The sequence below is a fragment of the Rhododendron vialii genome, chromosome 10a (assembly GCF_030253575.1).
Source record: "Rhododendron vialii isolate Sample 1 chromosome 10a, ASM3025357v1".
NCBI lineage: Eukaryota > Viridiplantae > Streptophyta > Magnoliopsida > Ericales > Ericaceae > Rhododendron > Rhododendron vialii.
In genome coordinates, this window is record NC_080566.1 from 18,749,099 (window position 1) to 18,773,205 (window position 24,107).

The window sequence follows — 24,107 nt, forward strand, 5'->3', positions numbered from 1 at the left end:
ACCTCTCATTGGGTCCTTATTCACAAATACATTTATGTGCAAAATCATTTAAAGTAAATAGAAGTTTTGTGACTTGGCAATGTGGGATTAGAGAAAACACAATGTTTTACAAATACACACCAAAGTTCCAACAATTTCAGATTTACCACAACTACAATATATAAAATAATTATATATAATTATAATTCAAAAAAATCCTTCATATCATGCAATTCATCCTAAAATATCTATGTGTTTGTCTCTTGTCCCACATTGCTTAGTTACAAAACTCTTGACTCGCGCGCAGGGGAGTGCAAATCCGAGATTTAAGCTTTGCACACGTACTATGGTTAAGCTCACGTTTTATTAAAATTTTGAAAAACATTTTTTTTATTTTTTTGGGGTTAAGACAACCCAGGAAAAAAAATCTGAAACTTTTTTTTTTTTTTACCAGAAAAGGATAACGTAACGGTAAAAAAAAAAAACGCTCTGCAAAATTTCGTCCGGAATTTCCAGTAACCCTGTACCGACTGATATTTCCCAAAACTACCGGTAAGGACCGGTATTTGGTCCGGAACGGAATTGGGGATAAGGGTATCGATTCTTCATCAAAATGGTACGTACCGACCGGTACGGAACGATATCGATAACTATGGTGCTGACTTGTTCCCGTCCTTCTCAATAACGACGGGTGGAGAGAATCTGTTGCCGACAACTAAAGGAGAGGAGATGTAACTGTCATTTTTTAGGAACCTGGTTGGGAGTTTAGTTGAGTTTTATTTTGTTTTAGTTTTATTTTTCAATCATTATTTTACTCCTTCTCAATAACGACGGGTGGAGAGAATCTGTTGCCGACAACTAAAGGAGAGGAGATGTAACTGTCATTTTTTAGGAACCTGGTTGGGAGTTTAGTTGAGTTTTATTTTGTTTTAGTTTTATTTTTCAATTATTATTTTATTTTTTTTTTCAATCATTATCTTATTTGTCTAATTATTACTTTTCATATTTTTTTATCTCTCTCCATTCATTACTCATTTCTTCAATCATTATCCTATTTGTCTCTCTACTCACTATCAAAACAAAACTAAATTAAAATCCCAACCAAATAAAACGATAACTTTTATACGTAGTTTACCAAAGAAACAAACGCACACCCTCAATTATAGAAAAAATCATTCCGTCCGTCCGTCCGCCGTACGGTTGGCGTTTTCAAATTGAAAAGGCAGGGTTCGAGGGTCTCGCCTGTTTTGCTCTTCAATCTACAGTGAAGAAGCGGCGAGAGAGAGAGAGAGAGAGAGAGAGAGAGAGAGAATGGCGAAGCCGAGGTGCTTCTTGGACGTAAGCATTGGAGGAGAGTTGGAAGGGAGGATAGTGGTGGAGCTCTACAACGACGTCGTCCCCAAGACCGCCGGGAACTTCAGGGCTCTTTGTACTGGTGAGAAGGGAATTGGCCCTAACACCGGTGTCCCCCTCCATTTCAAGGTCTCTCTCTCTCTCTCTCTCTCTCTCTCTCTCTCTCTCTCTCTCTCTCCGACTAGGGGTTGGGCACCCACCCCGTATGTGCAAGTGTAAATGTGGGTAGTAGAGCGCAAACGAGCCAAACTGAGCAAAGATTTGTAGTGCTCGAGCTTGGCTCATTAACTAAATGAGCCAAACCTCGAGCTTAACAAGCCTTTTGAAACAAGCCGAGTCTATATAAATGAGCCGAGGTTTTGAGTGTTGAACTCGGCTCATTTAGTAAACGAGCCTAAAAATCGAGCTCAAACTCGGCTCGATTACTAAACGAGCCGAACCACGAGCTGCTCATGAGCAACTTGGTTTGGTTGCAGCCCTAGTGGGGAGTGAGAGAATTGGTAGTTGGGTTTGAGTCATTTGCCCTAAAGTTAATTCATAATATAGCCGAAGCATTTGTAAAATTGTGTTGTTTTTTCTTTGGCTCAAAAATTTGTTCACACCAATTTGTAAAATGAATAGAAGATAGATAGCTGCATGTATATCCCAACATATAGCTGTCTGTGTAGGCATTGGGTAACCGTCGAGTGTATACCTATATGTTCCATCGCCTTCTCTCTTTGTTGTGTTTCTTTGTGTTTTTACTTATAAAAATAGAAGAAGTGTTTCTTTGTGTTTTAATACGAGACTTTTGGATGCTCCGATTCTTGTTTTGATGGTTGGAACAAAGCAATAGGTCAAATGCAATAATCTTCTTTTATCCCTATGTGTCTATGTTGTTGAACATGATGTTTGGATGAATCATTTTAGTTGTGTTAGTCACTGACATACTGTTGATATGAGTTACATCTGTATTAGTGATGGCTGTCAACGAAATTTGATAGATATTTTTGCAAGTTCTAGTCCCAAATACTGAAAAAGCTAACTTATTTTGTTTTATGAAAAAAATACGCTTGATGTCTCTTGAAATATTGGGTTCTAAACTTTGGTTGCTGAGTTTTTGTTTCTATGAATTGATACCCTAGGGAAAGCAAGAACAGCTTGAAAATGAGAGGTTGTTCACATCTTTTTTTTGGTAAGACGAAAATAGGTTGTTCACATCTAACTGAAGGATTATATTTACCTTTTGGGAATTGATTTTCACACTCCCTTTTTATCCAAATGCACTCCTTTTTTTTGTTTTGTAGTGGTGTCAAATTACATGATTAGCTTTTTCATGGGTGTAGGTAAAAATGTATGAAGGGTAGTTTTGTAATTCTACATGAATGAAAACAAAAAAAGGAGTGCACTTGGACAAAAGGAGAGTGTGAAAATCAATTTACTTGGAGAAAATGTGGTCAACCATGTATTTCGTAAAGTGTCATATAAGTTGATAATTAAAACCAACAGTGGCAGACCAAAAATTTTGGTATGAAAGGGCCAAAGGATATCTATATAAATATTCTAGGGCCAACATCAAATTACTTCTATAACGGAGGGGCCAAATTCGTTATTTAATTAGATTTCCAGGGTAATATGCGATGGTCACTATTTTCTGAAGTTTGGGGAGGCTGCAGCCCTGCCTGTCTCGGTTGGTCCTTGTATTACTCTTATCATGGTGTACATTGAAAAATATGTTGAATTTAAAGAGTATATTTCTCATTGAATCTAGACTTACGTTTTAATTGCGTAGATGAACTTCATTCTAAACTTGTTTTCGTGAGCTTCAAGATGCTAAGAAATTTGACGCCTGTTCCACTGGTCATCATACACTGCAGGATATCTATTATTGAGCAGAATGGTATTTCTTCTTTTTTCGGAGTCATCCAGAAAAACATATGGCCAGTCATTTTTACAAGTTTCTGTCTTCTTCTGTTGTATTTGAGAAGTATTGAAATGGGAGGGGAACTACTTAGGTGCAATTGTTAACCCAGAATCAAGCACGGAAAAATGATTTGAGGACCTGTCCTCGTAATTTCACTCCCTGTTGTTTTCAAAATACTCCATGTTTACCATCATGATTCATGGTCTGAAAGCATTTTATAACGTTTTCAATTTCATTTGACATGGTGTCATTCTTAACTGAATGAACTTGAATACAGTTATATGTATTTAAATAAATAAATAAATAAATATATATATATAAATATATATATAGTTGTGTCAGCTGACTCTTAGTTGCACGAAGCTGGTGTGGGGGCGGGGCCTGGGGGAGGATCATAGAAGCTCCTCGTTTGGGATCAGTGGGAGGAGCATTTAGAAATTGCAATTATGTAATACATGTCATGTAATATTCGTAAATATTATAGTTCTTTATTCATGTTAATTGCAAATACTATATATATATATATATATATATATATATATATATATATATATATATATATATTGAGTATATAGTTGCGTCATCTGACTCTTAGTTGCACGAAGCTGGTGTGGGGGTGGGGGCTGGGGGAGGATCATAGAAGCTCCTCGTTTGGGAGCATTGGGAGGAGCATTTAGAAATTGCAATTATGTAATACATGTCATGTAATATTCGTAAATATTATAGTTCTTTATTCATGTTAATTGCAAATACTATTGTAGAGCATATAAGTAAATATGGGTACTAAGTACTTGAGCAAATTTAAGTAATTTTTTTTCTAGTATCTTATCACTATTTCATGTTTTCTATTGCTTGGTATATTATACTTTTGTTCTTTTGAGATTTATGGTCCTAAGAGGTTCTATCCTATTTTAAATGGGAGCGAGGTTCTTACCCTGATTCTTGGCAGCAGCTGCTGTTGCTGCTTCTCCCACTGCTGTCCTTCCAAGCTGCTTAAAGTGGGGCTTATTTTATTTCTGCAGGCTTGAGTACATGATTTAGCTTTTTATGAGGGTGTGGGTCATAATGCGGAGTCACAGACATGTAGTTCTCATGGTTGTTAGAATAGTGCGATTCACGGTTCGATTCTACAATTCCATACGAATTCCAACCAATTCCATTGGAATCTTGTTACTGAATCGAAAACTAAGGCAATATTACGTTTCAAATTGTGATCCTCTTTGGTTCACTATATTTCATGGGATTCAGTATAAGTAGTTTTGATTCTCTTTGATTCAGTTTTTCTTTCCACCTCTATCGAGAAAAAAACATTTAATCGATTAGTTGTATTGATTTTCATCATATTATGTGTATGTACAACAGTAAAAATTTGACACATTGATATATCAATACAATTTAGAACATTGTATTTAAATTTTCTGTGCATATATTGATATACATATGGAAACTCTATATTCTACCGTATAAAGTGAATCTTACAATTCACTATTTCGTGCCATTCAGCATTCACTATTTCATGCAAAAGACTCGCTTTTAGATTTGTGATTTGACAACAGTGGTATTTCAAGCTTCAAAACTGAAAGAGCCAGTTGGTTTGAGTTGCTAATTGCCCTGCTAAGTCGTTTATAATCTTCACGTTGTTAAGCTCTAGGCTAGTAACAAATAACCTTATGTTATATTTGATATAATATGGTTGTCCTGTTAAGCTATAAGCTTGCTAAATGCTATTCATAGCAGGGTTCACATTTTCATCGCATCATCAAAGGCTTTATGATACAAGGTGGAGACATATCTGCCGGGAATGGCTCTGGTGGCGAATCCATATATGGATTGGAATTTGAAGATGAAAATTTTCAGTTAAAGCATGAAAGAAGAGGGATGTTGTCAATGGCTAATGCAGGTCCTAATACCAATGGATCTCAATTTTTTATAACCACTCGAGCGCCTCATCTAGATGGGAAGCATGTTGTTTTTGGGAAGGTGATCAAAGGGTTGGAGGTGGTCCGTTCAATTGAGCATGTTCATACAGGTGAAAATGATTATCCTACTCTTGATGTGATAATTGTCGACTGTGGTGAAATTCCTGAGGGAGCGGATGATGGGATATGTAACTTCTTTAAAGATGGTGATACTTACCCTGATTGGCCAGCTGACCTTGATGTGAAACCAGATGAACTTTCCTGGTGGATCAGTGCTATAGATTCTATCAAAGCTTTTGGAAATGAACAGTTCAAGGTAGCTCTTCTTTAGATTTGCTGTCTTAATTATTCCTCCTAATGCTTTGAATATCTGCAAGATATGTTCTCCCTGTGGCGGTCTTCCCTCCAACCAAGGGGAAAATTAAATTGGCTTCTGCAAACATTTGCTTTGAGGATTTGATGCTTGGATTTTTCACTTGACAGGGAAATATTAGATCAGACATTTGATGATAGTGTTACTATTTTCTTGAATGGTTGATGTCAGAAAGTCCGCTAGAAACACATTATCTACTTAGTTTTCTTTGTATTGTATTTTCTGCTAGTCAGTGGCTTGTTCTCAGTTCTGAACTGTTTTCATGTATAGAAACAAGACTATAAAATGGCAGTTAGGAAATATCGGAAGGCTCTGTTCTACTTGGATGTATGCTGGGAGAAGGAAGATATTGATCAAGGTGAACCATTAATATGTGCATGTGATACTGTTCTTTGGTTATGTTTGTTAAAAAGAAACGGTGAAGTTGTCGCTTCTTTGTATTGAGATTGTTCAACGTGATGGTACAGAGAAAAGCTCGTCTTTGAGGACTATGAAGTCTCAGATTTTTACGAATAGCTCTGTAAGTTTTCTTATTTTCTTACAACGAGAAAAAAGGTTACTTATTTTCATTTCTTCTTCTTCTACTACTGCTGCTACTATGACTAGTGCTACTGGCCATCTGCTGCTACTACTACCTTTTGGGTAAATTACTGGAACTCGCCATGAAGTTTTAACAATTAGAGGGACATCCTCTTTTTTTCTTAAATGACACTAACCTGCCATCTACCATGTGATTCTTTGTACCTGTGTTAGGCCTGCAAATTGAAATTAGGAGATTTAAAAGGAGCGTTGTTGGACGCAGAATTGGCAATCCGCGAACGAGAAGATAACGTGAAAGCTTTATTCCGTCAAGGCCAGGTTCGTAGCGCCGGTTGATAAGACATAGTGACTAATAACTTGATGTTCATAGATCGAAGAACACATTGGGCACTTGTCTTTCAATGTTTGGTGCAGAATATTGTAGCTTTTTTCTTGGTCTTGATATGAAAAACTAGTTGTCTATCACTCGGTTCTGGATATCTTGCAGTAATTGGGATAGATTCATGATGGATGTCTGCTCTTGCTGTCATACATGTGTTACTACAGTAGAACTTTCATCGATGTTTTGTTAAGGTTCAAAAGTAGGTCTTACTACTAATAAATTAACGTTCGGAACTGGGAATGCTATAAGACCGTAAGTCTTAAGAACATGCCATATAGCTGATGAGGATGTTGAAGAAGTGTATTCCCGTGCTTCATAGGAATAAGAGTACAGTTTGTCAAAAGTGTTTCTGAAGTTACTTATAGGCATGTTTTCTGTTCAGTTACCTATTGCATGTTTCAATTCAGAGATCCTGAAGAAGACAACTTATTATATTGTTGGTTGTTTTTTTAGTTTAGTTGAAATCAGAATTTCTAGTTCAGACTTCAGACTTGCATGTACCTCTTTCGTAAAATTTCCTTTTAGGTAATGCTATCGCACTATGCATGAATCCTTGCACTTCTTATTATCTGTCAACTTACTCTTTCCACTAATTCCCCCACAGAAACAGTTGGAGGTCTCTGATTTAGGTTCTTTGGGACGGTTTGAGTGGGAAAATCATCTTTTATTTGGCGCACATTGTCGGTTGTCACTTTCTTTCTTTCTTCTTTTTTTTCCCTCCCTAAAATTGAATGAACAGAGAACAGTTTCCAAGTACTTGTTGCAGCATCAACTGAATGATTGTGCAGAAGCACAATCCTTTTAGACATAATTTTTTCCTTCTGCTTTGTACTTTATGTTCCTATTTTTATATAGAATTGATCCCACAAGGTTATTATTGCAAGAAATCTAGTTCTGCAACAATCACTTTTGTTTTTCAACCTTCTTTTGCTTGTATGCAATGGGAAATTCTGTAATTGTGTTTTCAACTTAATTTGTTGCATAATGACTGTGTCTGTGCTATTTAGCAGGCATACATGGCGCTTAATAATGTAGATGCTGCAGCTGAAAGTTTCAGGAAAGCATTGGACTTGGAGCCAAATGATGGTAATGTTATACAGAATCAGTTTATTCGGGGCAAGCTTTTTTATGATTAGGGTATGTAGGATGTGGAAAGCTTTCTTGATCTTGAATGTTCAAGTGCTTTCCCTGAAGCTCATATAATTAGGCCCCATAATAATTTAATTGTGATATGTTTAAGCTTTGGTTCTCTGAAAGCTTGATGAAAAGATAAGGGAAAGGGACACTGATTTCCCTAATACTTTCTCCCCTCTTTATTTATAAGTTCTCCGAACTGTTCAAAAATTAAAAGAATAGTGTTCAGAACATAAACTTATAATGTCGCTTACTTTTCCTCATATTTTCAACTGTGCCTATTTTGCTTTTGTTTTCAAGGAGTTCTATTGTGTATGCTTTTTGTTTCCTTCACAAGTGGCAAATGATAAAATGCCCTAACTTTACTGCTTTTTCATTCTGAAAACCACCCGAACCCCACACTTAGGCCATTGTTGGGTGTAAAATGAATCAATTGAGAAGCACAGTTTCGTATGGGTGCTGCAATAGTAAGTTAGAAGTTCAAGGTTGAAGTCTTTAGTCTTCTTGTTCTTATATGTGAACCCCTCTCCCCAGCGAAAAGAAAAAAAAGTCAATAACTAAAAAGGAAAGATGAGTTTATATATTCAGAGAGGGATAGAGCGGGATATGGTCTTTTCAGAAACAGGCTGAATAATGCTAATTATGCTATGACTGAGCAAATCCTTTATTTACGTCCAAATCAGGTGGTATAAAGAAGGAGTTTGCTGCTGCAAAGCAGAAGGTCAGTGGCTTCACTTGAATTGAAGTTTCCATCTTCCAATCGATTGTTGGTTATTTTTCTAATGTGCAATTTGAAATTATGGCTACAGATTTCTGATAGGCGTGATCAGGAGAAAAACGCTTACAGAAGAATGTTTATCTAGAGCTCAGGCAGTAATGGGGTATGCTGGATATATCTTATGCTGAGTTGCTTTGTTTTTATCCAGGATCCATTTTGGCACTACATTTTGTGCGCTTTGTCTTAACTGCAGGCATCTCTTTTACAAGCAGTCTATTTTTCAATTTTTCAACCTTCACGTACTTTATGTAGACTCTGGTTCAAATACATAGCACAGATATGATTGGAGTTTGGGGGCCTCAGGTACATCCGTTCTCCAAATTTATGCTATTTTCAATATATTTGTTTGATAATATGATGAAACAAAGTGATAGTGCCAAAATCACTATTGAAAGTCAAATGATCTTGCTTGTGCTTTATTTTTTTTACCATCCATCTGATTGAAGTTTCTGCTTTAGTGAAGTTTTACAGGTTTTGTTTGGAGGGCAACAGAAGGTTTCCATACCTTTTTTGGGAGAAAACTTTAAGATACTCGAAGCTTTAAGCAAATTTTGTCTTACACATTTTTATTGTGTTAGTTATGATACATCATCTGAATAGGAAATTAGGTAGGTCATAAAATTTAGTTAACCGTCGAAAATTGCTGTTATGTTTTATACCAGAACATCTCTGATTTCACTGGAAGCGGATGGCTTCGTTTTCTTGACTAATTACTTATTTGTTATTTCTTGATCTTCTCATTGTTGTCCATGGGTCTTTTGGCTAGAGTTAACACTTGGCTTGACATTTTGGGTATTCTAAACTTTCAGCAAATCGGTAACTGTTTTTACGAGAAAAGGTCTCCAAATTTACCTGGCCTTGCAAGGAATTTTTGGTTAAGTTGATACACTATTTTTCGTTTTTGACAGTTGTACAATTGCTGATAACTGTGAGTGAGTGAAAGTGTAATGATAATGTCTCCATAGAGAGTACGGAAAGAAAGTAGAGGTAAATTATGTAATGATGATATCTCCTTAATAAGTTAGAGTTACAAAACTGAACACTTAAAAAGAGACGGAGAGAGTGCTATTTATGATACCATGTTAATCTTTTTTTATCTTGACCCAAAATTTTTTACTTTTATCCAAATATTTTTGGTTAAGTTGATGCACTATTTTTCAATTTTTTTCATCGAGAAAAATCAATAATTCACAAAAATTTGATGCAAAATTAACAAATGCAAAAAAAAAAAAAAAAAAAAAACTAACAAACGCAAAATGGGTAGATTGGTTTTATCCCGTTTCGGTGGGGGGATACGTCCTATGTTGTAAAATAAAAAATAAAAAAACTAGGGCTACTGGTATAATACAAATTTGCTATTTGGCCATATGTGGCAGAAATACGGGATTGATGCAAGTCAAGGGGCCCTCATTACCCAGGTCCGCCCCGGCCGGTGGCATAGTGTCCCTCCATCGGCAGCCCCTTCCCTTCTCGAAGGCAGTTTAGGCTTGGACAACCATTTCCCCCTACATGGATTCATTGAAAAGATAACCTATATTTTTAAACAATGCATAAAATGTTTAGGCATACATACAAAGCACCTCTCCAGCCATCTGATCATATTTTTATCTTAAAATATAGTGCCCGATCAATCACTGAATCATGGTAAATTACCTACTACTCGAGAATATTTTTATGGTTAACATATGTTACTAGTTAATACCTTTTATGTTGACCAGTAAAGTTAAGCATGTGGATAAATCTATAACATTACATTTAACAGGTCAAAGTAAACAACATAAATTTTCGCTTTATATTCTTCGTTCTTCTTCCAGATTTTTTTGGGTACATTAATAACTTGTTCCACGCCAAATCACCTCCTTTTGCATTCATTATCTAAACCAAATAAGATGATGAAGAAAACAACGCGTAATTCCTTTTTCTTTTTGCGATTACAGGTTAGAAATAAGACAAAGTCAATGATTACATTTTATGGCGAAATTCAGCTTAAAGGAGCTCTCTAACTTCCTTAAGACAAATTAATACAATTTTCACAAGTGTATCCTGCTAGAGGCCCACCTTTCCCTCCCGCGGAATATAGCCAACATTCCAATTCCTTCTTGCCATGGTTTCTTTACATTCGTCCTCCAGCACCTTATGGAAGGAATTTGCAGGAGCTCCACCCTTGATCAAGTTCACTCTTCAATCTGCAGACCAGGAAATATGCCCCTAAGTTTGGCATTCAAGGTCATGACATTAGCCAACCTTCTAAAAAGTTAAACATCCAGCAGCCCCTCTCGTCCCTAAAGACAACTCCAAGACCAGCCAACCCAAGGTTACCTTTCAAACTGTCATCAGTGTTCAACCTCAACTTGCATCTACCTAGAAATTTGCAACCAACATGTAAATATGCGAGGATTTTGTTCGGTTTTTGTTGGTTAAGTCTCAGTTTTGTGCTTAGCACTGTCCAGATTGTCAAACACTTTTCTTTTGTTTCTACTCAACCATAAATATCATAGAAGAACAAAACATAAAACATTCCAAGGCTTCCCTCTAATCATGAGTTTTGGCTTCCTGTAATGTTTAGCGTCCCCTAAAGCTGAAACTGAGAAGTTAGTCCAAAAGTCTCAAATCAAAGCACCAGTCAATGAATAAATGGTGCATATCCTCTACATGCATCTGGCATGTAGAACGTGTATTATCCGACATAAATGGTGCATATCCTCTACATGCATCTAGCATCTAGAACACTTGCTATCTTGACATATATTTTTAGAGGTATGTTGAAGCCAAGTGAAGATTTTACCATTTATACAAGTCCATACAGTCGACGGACAAAACGTGGCTTATATTAAGCAAAAGGGAACTTTCAGAAGTTTGATAGTAACAAAGTGCCTAAAGAGAGATAGCCCCCTTGATATTTGTAAAAAATACTCTAGTAGCAAGTTACCATTTACTTCCATCTTAGCTTAACTCATCAGTTGCAATGTTAATCTCACTTGTAAGCCAAAAATGTCGCTTTGCGGAGCTTAAATGCAGCAGATGCTGACTATCCTCCAGAAGGTCAAGTGATTTAGTGATCTCTTCATGGCACTGGAAAATTCTATGACAAAGTGAATAAACTACTAAAGACTCCAAGTAGCAATTCAGAGATATCTCAACCACATTATTTTTTCTTAAAGAACAAAAGGTTGATGAGAAGAAAGAACTTATGTAACCTCATAATCTGCTACACCAACAAGACCTAGCCAGGAGAAGATCCATCGACATTAAATCTAAACAAACCAGCCAGAATAGGTTTCCATTTTGAAGGTTAAGTGTTGCATCTGATAATCAGAAGGGTAGAAGAGCTTAGGGCCACAGCTGCGGATCCTCTGTCATGATTTTCCCTATAAACAAACCAGGCAGAATAGGTTTCCATTTTGAAGGTTAAGTGTTGCATTTGATAATCAGAAGGGTAGGAGAGCTTAGGGCCTCAGCTGCGGGTCCTCTGTCATGATTTTCCCTAAAATGATCGCGTCAAGGTTTGAATGGAAGGCGACAACACACAAACTAACTCATCCAAGGGCAGAAAACTAGGCACATCTTGCAGCCTATAAACTTTAAATCCAATGGTGTCATTTGAACAAAACCAACTAAGCGGTGACCCTATATAGACCACATCCCTTTCCGTTTTTTCCCAATTAATCATTCCCATATCTCATTCTCTGACTACAGACCTAGTTCTCACCTTCTCTCCCTCTCTTGTCGAACTCCATTTCTCTCCTTTTATCGGCAAATTTCATTTCTCTAACAAACCAATCTCTCCAAAAAAAATATCATCTGCTTCTATAGCCCAATTTATAGCAAAATCAATCAGAATGGTGAAGTTTGTTTGAACGGATCATTGACACAGCATATCAAGTCCAATGAAAAGTTGAACCAAAACCATATTAATCTCAGCAATATTTTATGAGGTCACAAGGAAGAGAGGCTAAAGAAAATGAATGTTTCCGTCTCAATAAAAATGACGAAATACGTCTGTCACACCCTCAATTTTCAACATAAATATAAATGATTTAAAACTCGTCATAATCCGTACGATAACCAAAATAATGTAGCATTCCCATTTTCATAATCACACTTCCATCATTCAGTAGTTCCCAAAATATTACATCTTTGACTCTGAGGCCCAAATTAACACTGGTACTGAATATTCAAGAGTTAAGGATTACAATATTCCATAGTCAAAAGATTTATAAATAAAGTTACAAATACATATTCAAAAGAGATTTACAAAGATGCCTAAGTAACTCTTCAATGTTAACTTTCAAAATAATGATCACATCCAAACACTCTGAGCATGCATGCTATTGCCCTGTGTTGGTACCTGAAAATGATAATAGGCTTGAGCTACACTAGCCCAGTAGGAAATTCAACATTATATGCAAGAGAGATGTAAGAATGATCACAAGGCAAGAACAGGATGTAGACCATATGATAGGCAATAACCAAGGCTTAACAATCCAACAAACTCGATATGAAATTTTCATATACACCTCAACCTTTAACCGTTTCAACTTTCTATGTGTCCAACATCGCTTCACATTAAGTGTCATGAGCTGAAGCTCCTGCCGGGTCAGTTAAGGGATCCCGATACCCCCTGCCAAGCACCATACCCATCAGTAGGTCCTGAATGTAATCAATATGCGCTTTTGCTCTTGCCGGGCCGATTAAGGGATCCCGATACCCCCTACCAGGAACCTACCCGTCGATAGGTCCTGAATGTATTCGTTGTGTCAGCAAGTGTTCGAGCGTATCATATCCTCGTCATGTGTCATTCCAATTCAATCAAAGTCCATATGGAAATCAACGTCAAATTATCCCAAACAAGGGGCAATGGATGCAAGGATACTCCACGAACTCAACGGATATGATTAATCATGGTATGGGATGATTTGGCGATGTTTAGAACAAGTTAGAATTGATCGGGGGTCAAAACAATGGAGTTTGGAACAAATAGCAAAAATTTGTCCTTAGGCTCTGTTGTATAAATACTAACCAAACTAATATCGACACAACAATGCCTTAAAATATTCCAGAGATTCCTGTATCGATATTGACCAGAGTAGTATCGATACAAATGCCTGTTCAAGCAGATTTTCTGCAGATTTCAAGGATTTACCTACAACAACAAAAACAACAACAAAGGACATGATTAGGCAAGGAAAACACTTCTATCACATATATTGAGAGGTAGAATCCCCACCTCGAGGTCGAAGAACGAAACCCACAAAATACGAGCCCTAGCTTTCCAAAAATCGAAACCGAGTGTAATACACCTCATCCGGTCTCACACCGACGAAATACGGCCCACAATACACGGAGAGGTGAAGGATTGAAGGTTGTTTTTAGTGGGTTTTGAGTTGTTAGGGTGAAATTTGGAGAGAAAGCAAGAGAGAGGGAGAGAGCCAAGAGAGGGAGAGAGGCGTGAGAGATGGTGAGGAGAAAAATGATCTCCTACTCTCTCACCCTCCCATATATACTCATATATCTACTACTTACACTTGCACCCTTTCACAAATAATTCTATCACTTTGGCCCCAAATCACATAGACACCATTATTTTCCATTTCTTTTCAATAATCATGCACTTATAAAACATTAAAATATTGATAAAATAAATACGGGTCTCTACAACGTCACCAATGGAACCTTCCCCTTTTCTCTGTCTCTGTGGACAGTGATTTCAAATTTGGTTTGTTATTTTGGAGTAAACAAAGGGATTTTTTTTTGTTCTTGGTACCATGACCGTTTTAGTGTACCCCTTCCAAATGGATGGGAAGTGGGGATTGCCTGAGCTATGGCTTCTCATTTGTTGGAGATGCAGAGTCCATAGCATTTGATTTGTAATTTAGGGGAATCCAAACTTCCAAACAAAGTTTGGGGGGAAATGAAATGGAGGAAGAAACAATACCTGGTGGACATTGTCTCTCCATTTGGTCTTTTTTTTCCAAACAACGTCGTCGTGTTGAATCCATGAATTGGTAAATGTGGCTGGTTTTCTGCCCTTCGATGAGTAAGTTTGTGTGCAGTCATCCTTCCATTCAAACCTTGACATGATCATTACAAAGAAAATTGTGACAAAGCAAAAACGATAATGAAGTTAAAGAATTAATTAATTCAACTTTGAAGAAGACAAAAATAATACATTAATAAGGGAAAATCCACCCCTCAGTGATTTCAGTTTCGGTGCTTATGCATCATGTTTGGGGGACCAAGAGTGGAACATAACAAGACATTAAAACTATGAAACAACTAATACATCAAAGTTCCTTAACCAGTTTATCCATAGATAAACAGTTGGCGAAGGAGTTTCTAGGAAACTATTTTAGCCACCCTTCACAAGTAGAATAATCTTAGAATGATTTGTTCACAATGTTAACAAAAGCATTTGAGCATGACATGAAATGTAATCTGAAGAACAAAAATCCTAAAGAGTGGAGGAAGAAACATATACACACATACAGGGGGAAAAAATCACTTCATATTATATTTCCTTCAGAGATGGTAAAAATCTCACACCTCTAAGTCTCTAACAGGCATTTTGTTGAACACCTTGCACATATTTTCTGAAAAATTACGTCTAGGTCATTGGTAGGTTTTGTGCAACCTATACAAAGTGCCTGAATTCTCAAATAGAAAAGAAGTATATTAAACTAATTTTGATTCTTTCTGGGGGAAAAAACATGGAGAATGTGTTGTTTATTTCCTTTTTAATTTAAAATTTTCATATAACTTTGGATCCCTTCCATATTAATTAGTCTGTGCACATTTACTCCATTGTCATTGGGATGTCATTGCTTGGCAGAGGAGCATTAACCCATGCTCATTTACTCCCCTTATTCATTTCCTTGTCTGCCTTGGCAGTCCACCGGCTCCTCTCCCATTCCCTCTTTATGATTTATGTCTACTTTTGGAGATATATATTGCATCATTCTTCTTCATCAAATGCATAGAGAAGAAAAAAGTGCTCTTACACTTCTATAGCAACAAAACAAAACCATATTCCCTCTGTTCTCTAGTTTGCATATTACTTTGAAGTTACTCCTATATTTTGAGCATACAGGCAATTATGGGTTCGTGAGTAAGCTTTAGCTGCACAAAAAGCTTCTCGGAGGATCGTTGAATCTTGGGAGTAGAGCATCATTCAACCTAGTGCAAAAGGGACGTATCTTCTCTTAGGAGGGCGCCACCAACGTGCCTCGATCCATAGGCTTTTCTAATCCCTATTTTTTTTATTAAGAAATTTATCTTTGTTGTTATTATTATTGTTTTGCTACTGGTTTACAATAATTCCTACTATGTTAAATTTAATCCAACAATCTAAGAGAAGATAAATCGTATTAGGAATTTCTGTGAACTATGGAGACTAATTCTTGCAAACCAGAAAAATTTACAAGTCATAATTTTAGGATGTGGCAACAACAATTGAAATTTTGGCTTACCACTCTTGGTCTTTATCCTGTGATTGCTAAGTCCTCTAAAGGAAAAGAAAAAGTTTCTGAGGAAATAGGGACATCTCGCACTCCCCTCATAGTAGAACTTGATAAGGTCTCATCCTCCTAAAGTCCAAGACTAGTGATGATGGATTTTGATGAAAAAGATTTGTTCTGCCATGGCAAAATTTTAAGTGCTTTGTCAGAAAATGTTTATCCTATTTTTTGCACTACAAAAACTGCTATTGAATTGTGGAATGCACTAGAAAATAAGTATGGATCTAAGGAAGCCGGATTGAAAAGGTATTCTGCTGAAAAGCTTTTAGATTTTCAAATGGTGGACGAAAAGTCCATTTTGGAGCAAATTCATGAATTTGAAAATATTATATTTGATCTGAAAATGAAAGATATTGATGTGCATGGAACTATTTTGATTACGGCTTTGATTAAAAAATTGCCTCCTTCCTGGTCACAATTTAAAAGAACATTGAAACAAAAGCCTGAAAACTTTTCTTTTAGTGATCTTTTGATCTCTCTTAGAATTGAAGAAAAACATCTTGAGTCTTAAAAGATGTTTTCCAAACAAGAGTTTCATGCCAAAGCAAATGTTGTTGAGAACCACCTTAAGCCCAAAACTCACAATTTTAAAAAGAACGACTCTGTTGGCAATAGCGATAACAATCAGAAGCCCAAGGATAAGAATTCTAATCATAAAAAATTACTTTCCTATTGAGTCTGTTGAAAGACAAATCACAAGACAAAAGATTGTTATTTTCGCAAGGGTCAACCACCCAAAGCTCATAGACCTTCAAAAGCCCCTAATCCACAAGCTAATATGATGATTGTGGGTGCCAGCTCCTCTAACCCAGCTTCCAGGTATTTTGTTGGTAGCCCAGAGATAAACACAATTTTTGAATGTCATGATTGGTGGATAGACTCTGGAGCTAATGTTCACGTGTGCACTGATAAAAATTTATTTTGCTCATATTAGGATTCAGGCATAAGAACTGTGAGCATGGGCAATGGGAGCTTGGCCAGGGTACTAGGAGAAGGACAAATAAATTTGGATTTATCATCTGGAAATAAAATCACCCTAGATGGAGTCCTACATGTTCCTGATGTTAGGAAAAATCTAGTTAGTGCATCTTTGTTAGTTCAACATGGTTTTAAGGTTGTTTTTGAATCCAATAAAGTTGTAATTAGTAGACATGGTAATTTTGTTGGTAAGGGTTATTTGCTTGGTGGTTTTTTTAAACTCGATGTTATGAAGTCTTGTGATATAAATTGTCTACTTCAACTTACTCTGTTCAAGTTGTGGAATGTTCTAATATTTGGCATGATAGACTTGGACATATAAACTTAAATACTGTTAAAAGAATGATGAAGTTAGAACTTATTTCGAAATCACATGTTGATACCAATGAAAAGTGTGAAATTTGTGTGCAAGCTAAGCAACCAAGAAAACCTTTTAAATCAGTTGAAAGAGAAACAAAAATATTAGAGTTAATTCATAGTGATATTGGTGACTCTAATGATGTTTGACTAGAGGTGGTAAAAGATATTTCATTACTTTTATTAATGATTTTTCTAGATATTGCTATGTTTATTTGATTGATGCTAAAAGTGAATTGTTTGACAAGTTTAGAATTTATAAAGCTGAAGTAGAAAATCAACTAGAGAAGAAGATTAAAGCTTTGAGATCGGATTGAGGAGGTAAATACACTCCTAATGAAATGAATGAATTTTGTGAAACTCATAGCAATATACATCAGCTCAATCCTTCTTATGCACCTCAATCTAATGGTACATTGATGGACATGGTTAATGCAATATTACTTAGTTGGAGCTTGCCTAATAATTTGTGGGGAGATGCTTTATTTTCTGCGTCTTAATAGAGTTCCATATAAAAATTCGGATGAAACACCTTATGAAAAATGGAAGAATAGGAAACCAAACTTGAAATATTTCAAAGTGTGGGGGTGCCTAGCCAAGGTTAATATTCCTAAGACAAAGAAAAGAAAAATCGGCCATAAAACTATTGATTGTGTTTTTATTGGTTATTCCACGAATAGTGTTACTTATAGATTTCTAGTTTTTAATTCTGAAGTTCCTAAAATCTCTAACAACACTATAATAGAATCGCGTGATGTGACTTTCTTTAAAAATATTTTTCCTAAGAAAAATAACATAAGGAAACCAATTTCTGATGGGTCAAGCTCTAAGATAGCTAATTTGGATTATAACCAAGGCAATGAGGAACACTTTGAGATCAGAAGGAGTAAAAGGGAAAGAAAAGAGAAAAATTTTGGTGATGATTTTTATACTTTTCTATTAGAAGATGATCCTAAAACTTACAGTGATGCTATGATGTCTTTGGATGCTCATTTTTGGAAAGAGGCAATAGATAATGAAATGAACTCTATTATGAGTAACAATACTTGGTTTCTGACCGATCTTCCAACGGGTTGTAAAACAATTGGTTGTAAATGAATTTTTCGGAAAAAACTTAGAACTGATGGTACAATTGAAAAATTCAAAGCTAGACTAGTTGCTAAAGGGTTTAATCAAAAAGAAGGAATAGATTTCTTTGATACTTATTCGTCGGTAACTAGTTTAACGACAATTAGAATTTGATTGTTATCGCTTCCATCAATAAATTAGAAATTCACCAGATGGATGTGAAGACTGCCTTTTTAAATAGTGAAGTAGATGAAGAAATTTATATGGATCAACCGGAAGGATTTGTTGTACCCAATCAAGAAAAGAAAGTATGTAGACTCGTAAAATCTCTTTATTGATTAAAACAAGCTCCCAAACAATGGCTTGAAAAATTCGATAAAGTTATACTTTCTAATGGGTTTAGAATAAATCTGATAAATGTGTTTACATAAAGCAATTAGATGATCATTGTGTAATTCTTTCCTTGTACGTTGATGATATTATAATCTTTGGTACAAATATGAGTGTGGTAAATGGGACAAAAGAATTTTTATCGAATAAGTTTGACATGAAAGATTTAGGCCCTATTGATGTCATACTTGGGATTAAATTGATAAAGAAAGAAAATAGTATCAGTTTGTCACAATCTCATTTGTTGAAAAAATATTAAGGAAGTTTAATTACTTTGACTTACAACCAGTATCTACTCCTTTTGATCCAAAAGTGCATTTAAATAAGAATGTTAGAGAAGGAATTTCTCAACATAAATAGTCTCAAATAATTGGATCTCTGATGTATCTCACTAATTGCATGAGACCAGACATAGCATATGCTGTGGGTAGATTGAATAGATATACTAGTAATCCTGATTGTGATCATTGGGAAACAATAGAAAGAATTTTTAAACATATAAAAGGCACAATTGATTATGGTATTCATTATCATGGCTTTCCATGTGTACTTGAGGTTTTTGTGATGCGAATTGGATATCAGATTCGGAAGAAACTAAGGCCACTAGTGGTTATGTCTTTGTTTTAGGTGGTGGTGCAGTGGCCTGGAGATCTACAAAACAAATTGTTATATCCAAGTCAACCATGGAAGCAAAATTCATAATAACCTTAGATTTGGCAAGCGCAGAAGTTGAATGGCTAAAAAGCCTTATAGCAGATATTCCAGTGTTGCCCAATCCTATACCAGTTGTTTCAATACATTGTGATAGCCAGGCTACGATAGCAAAGGCTAAAAGTAAAAATTATAATGAAAAGAGAAGGCATATAAGAATAAGGCACAACTCTGTTAAAGAGTTGCTATCAAATGGAGTGATATCACCTGAATTTGTGAGGTCTGAAAGTAATATAGCAGACCCTCTTACAAAAGGATTAGCGCGGAGGCTAGTCATTGAATCATCGAGGGGAATGAGATTGAAGCCTATAAATTAGTCACTACAGTGGACACCCAACCTTTGTGATTGGAGATCCTATGAAGAAGGTTTAATGGGTAACAACGAAGCTGTAATTAAGATGACTAGAAGAGCACAAAAATATAATATTCAATTACTAAGGGGTATCCCTAGTCCCGTTCCTAAGGTGATGGTGCTCTTAAATGTGACGGTTAGGAAAAGTTTAAACTCTAAATGAGTCTGAGGCAGGAATTCTGCGGGGTATTGTCACATATTCCCTGAATTTCTCACCTTAGTGGGGACAGGGGGTGTGTGCTATGCAGCTTCGTGCTGCACAGCGTGCTGCACGGCCTCTTGCGAGGCTTTTTTGGTATCGGTCCGACGATCGGAGACGTTCACTGCGTAGAGCTCGTCGAGTTCTTCAAGAGTACTAAAAATCAGCTCGATCAAATATCGTTAAGGGCCTCATCCGAACATATATAACTTAAAAAAAAATGAATCCTAATGGATACGAAACACTGGATCAAAACCATTAAATCCATTTTTTTCAGGTTATATATGTTCAGATGAGGCCCTTAACGATATTTGATCGAGCTGATTTTTGGTCCTCATGAAGAACTCGACGAGCTCTATGCGGTGAACGTCTCCGATCGTCAGATCGATGCCGAAAAAGCCTCGCCGGAGGCCGTGCAGCATGCTGTGCAGCACGAAGCTGCACAGCACACACCCCCTGTCCCCTTAGTGGGTGTAGTAGTGGGGTGACTACTATGGAAAATTAGGCAACTCCCTAAAAACACTCATGAAACGGGATTCGTGCGCATAACAGTAAAGCGCAAACCAGACTAGAACCTAAAGAATTGTTCATACTATGTGTGTGTGTGTGTGTGGTAAGTAAACGTTTGGAATAAAGGACCTAGTTCAAGATTTAGTTCACTATGGCTCTTCCAAACTAAAATTTACTAACACAAAGTGGAGGTTCAAACCCTGAAGGTACCTACACCCATTGCATAGTAAAAAATACTCGTTATATTTTGTCATCTTAAAATTTTAAATTATGTGGGGGATTGTTGTATATTTCCTTTTTAATTTAAAATTTTCATATAACTTTGGATCCCTTCCATATTAATTAGTGTTTACACCCGTTTTTGGCACCCAGTCCTGGGCAAGCGTTGGAGGGCCATTTAATTATCTTTTAATTAAATTGGGCCGAAAAATTGAAATGTTCTGGGCTAAAATTAATGGCGTCACAAGGAGCCAACAAATCCGTATGCATGCACAACCGTGGAGATGCTTGGCCTATAAATACTAGTTCTCAAGACTAAAATAGATTCCCACACCAATCAAAGCCCAGTACTTAGAAACACTTTCCTACTTTCAGCAAAGTAGATTATCGAGTACCTCGTACTCAGACACATTCGAACTCACTTCTTCAAGTAGTTTGAATTTTACTTTCCTTGTATCCAACTTTATTATTCCGACATAATAAAGTTCGTTTTTACTTTTACGTTGCTCTCTTTCCTACACGGTTAGGAAATAGCTAAATCCACACTCGTTGTGTGACATCCCACTTTTTTAGTACAAATAATAATAATAATATTTTTGACCCAAATTATTAAATCTTTCATTTTTCTTTTTCAAACTTCGTCCTAATAAAAAAAAAATGTTGGTTGTCATTTACTACACTTATTTTGAAAATTCATCTAAACTCGAGTAACTTATATTTTATTTTATATGTAATATTGGGCTGAGTTGGATGTGTATAATATATCGTTGGGCTGCTTAATTTTATTTGGGTCAGACTTAGCTTTTGGTACTTGAGTCGGGCCGGTTAGTAGAGTATTTAATTAGCTGGAGAGAGAGCGCCTTTTATTCTTAATACATATTTTACCCTATACAAAACTAGGGTTCTATATTCTCATCACTGAGATAACGAGAGATCGCTGCGGCAGTCAGAGACAATCACGGTGGTTTTACAACTCTTCTAGTATTGGCTTCCTGGAGTGGTACTTTACTATTTCATTAATCCCCTTTTTCCTTTTGTCTTTATAGCATCTAGGAACCATTTTGGTTGGGTTTTTGTTTGGTACTTCAGAGAGAGGATGTGTGTGGTGCGTGTTGGCTGTTGGTGTGCGTGGGTGATGGTGGGTAGAGTTATGAATATATAACTGTCGTTGCCATTGTAATTTAATAGTATAGTAGCACGTTGGCGGTCATTAATGTAAATACTTATAGTTATTCATTTACTTCCATTGTGATTCAGATTAGGAGGTCTTATCATCCGTTGCAATTGGCGATCGTATTTCAACTTAAGGTGAGTGGTTAAGCATGTGATCCCTTCTTTTGGAATCCTCTTGAGCTAATCTATTCTTGACAATTCGTTATTCGTTGTGATCCGATGATTATTATTCTTTTTCGTTGCTCTCATAATTATTGACAATTGACGTACCCTTTGGCATAAAAGGTTAATTGAAAATATTTGTGATTGATCGATTGCCCTTACTTTAACTGTTGTCGATTCGTTGACTCCATAATATTATTGTGACTCTGCAACGGCACGGGGAATAATCCTGGTGCAGGTGTCTCTGGCTCGCCGTTGTTCTATTTCTGTTTGGGACCATGGACTATGTTATATTTATTTAAGTCCAAGGAAAAGACCCGTGAGATATCGTGGTGACTTTGGCCGCTAGGAAAAAGACTTGTGAAATACCTTGTGACTCTAGTGCTCAACGGATAGGGAAAAGACTTGTGAAATACCATGTGACCCTATTCCGGATCGACTTAGCGAAAAGGTCCCAGGCGCCATCCTGAGGTGACTCTAAGTACAGTGTTGGATCCAACGGGCGAAGCCTTGAGAAAATATTTGGCATTTGGTAATTGGTACTTGGTAATTGGTGATTATGGTTCCCACTTTGGTTTAGACTCCCGTTTATCGTCGTTCATCGTTCGGATATTATTGGACTCATTGTTTGGTATAATTATTGTCGTGATTTGATTATTGTTCATATTATTCATTAATCTGTATTCGTCTTGTGGATACTATTTGTTGAGCCATTGACTTCGTTAGTTTGTTGGTATTATTCGTTGAACCTTCGACCCTCCTTAATTTGACATCATTTCTTTGGAACCCTCATTATCGTTCGTTCAAAAGTATGCCACTTTGTATTATCACCCTTAGCATGCTTAACTACTCACTAAGCTCGTCAACTTACGGATTTATTCCACATTATTTTTCAGGTTAGTACATGGAGCATTATAGTGGAATCTGCGGCGTTGTCGGGACCTTGTGTTTGGACCTCTAGGGCGTTCGCATTTTTATTTCTTTTATCATGTCAACCGCTTCCGCACTTTTATTAATTGGCAATTCATTATGGAGTTTGGAAAATATGGGATATTGTGTCATTTTCTTAAAAAAAACATTAGTTTGGAGTTGCTCATTTTATTGTAATAAAATATCCAATTTTTCTTTATTTGTTTCAAGTTGTTAAAAATATTTTTAATTAGGCTTCGTGTCCCATGATTGCTTCATGGTGCATGGCCGGTCATGCTCCCAGATTTGGGGCGTGACACGTTGTGGCAAAATCACGAACCATCACAGCAATTTAGCCCTTAGGTTTGCAGCACTTTTTGCTGTACAGTTATGAAGTCAGAAAAGGGACGCACAGTCCTTACGTTGGACGCGACAAGTCCTAGCATGCCCGCGCTCAGTCCTTGAGCCATTTCGTAGCCAAACATCTTTTGGCACGCCCAGTGGGACCCTAATCGTCCAAGGGTTTTATTATAGCAAGGAAGCAACAGCAACAACAATTGGATCCACCTATCCCGGATCCACCACAGAGTCTTGAGGGAGTGGCAGTCGACATGCCATTACTCGAGAAAGTTGATCCTCAGATCAGCGCTCAAGATCTTAGCGATGCTATGGACAGCGTCAAAAATTATATATTTTTGGCAGGACATGAGATCTCCCACAACATGACATAATCAATCTCACAATCGTTCTCTCAATCCTTGGAACCTCTGACCATAACAGTCAACAAAATGGTTGCTACGCTTACAGAGAGGCTACCGCTCGCTCCTCAGCAACAGGGCTTTCCACAGTTTGATTTTTATGGCAACGGTCAAGACCAAGCTGGCTTAAAGGGGGCAATGCCACCTCTTCAAGTTTTTTACAACACTACCTCGTCTAATAGCCCTGTACTCGAGGGGCAAAAAGAGAAGGGAGTTGTTATTGAAGGAGCCCAAACACCTCCAGCAAATAATGATCAAAGGTTTGTTTTGGTTGAAGATCATAGCAAACCTGAGAAATCTGACAAGACAGACAAAAGGCCTCTGCAAGGAGGCCAGGGTTCTAGAAACAGACAAAAGGCCTCTGCAAAGAGGCCAGGGTTCTAGAAAAAATAAAGGAATTGCTCACACTCCTCAAAGCTCTAATACTCGAGGGGGCAACTCCAATC

The 24,107-nt window shown here is 36.8% G+C and overlaps 1 protein-coding gene across 6 annotated transcripts; it reads left to right on the forward strand.

Annotated features, from left to right (window-relative positions):
• The first annotated feature begins 1,124 nt into the window (after nt 1-1,124).
• On the forward strand, nt 1,125-9,085 carry LOC131304265 (peptidyl-prolyl cis-trans isomerase CYP40-like). Of its 6 annotated transcripts, none has more exons than XR_009192341.1 (10): nt 1,125-1,461; nt 4,973-5,470; nt 5,798-5,885; nt 5,995-6,047; nt 6,281-6,385; nt 7,460-7,535; nt 8,267-8,304; nt 8,393-8,456; nt 8,574-8,664; nt 8,820-9,085. XR_009192341.1 is itself a non-coding variant. In XM_058331444.1 (9 exons), the coding sequence occupies exons 1-8, from the start codon at nt 1,291-1,293 to the stop codon at nt 8,444-8,446; spliced, it is 1,083 nt and encodes a 360-aa protein (XP_058187427.1). In that variant the 5' UTR covers nt 1,125-1,290; the 3' UTR covers nt 8,447-8,456; nt 8,574-9,085. The 6 variants fall into 6 exon arrangements, 2 of the variants coding, with proteins under 2 accessions (XP_058187427.1, XP_058187426.1); XR_009192342.1 differs by having other exon boundaries at nt 8,825-9,085; XR_009192339.1 differs by having other exon boundaries at nt 1,126-1,461; nt 8,393-8,464; nt 8,555-8,664.
• Nucleotides 9,086-24,107: the final 15,022 nt, after the last annotated feature.

Bases quoted from the DNA above. Each gene is read 5' to 3' on its own strand.
- LOC131304265 (XM_058331444.1), top strand. From the start codon at position 1,291: ATGGCGAAGCCGAGGTGCTTCTTGGACGTAAGCATTGGAGGAGAGTTG. The intron at 5,471-5,797 runs GTAGCTCTTCTT...TTTCATGTATAG, and splicing joins TTGGAAATGAACAGTTCAAG to AAACAAGACTATAAAATGGC. The intron at 7,536-8,266 runs GTAATGTTATAC...CGTCCAAATCAG, and splicing joins GGACTTGGAGCCAAATGATG to GTGGTATAAAGAAGGAGTTT.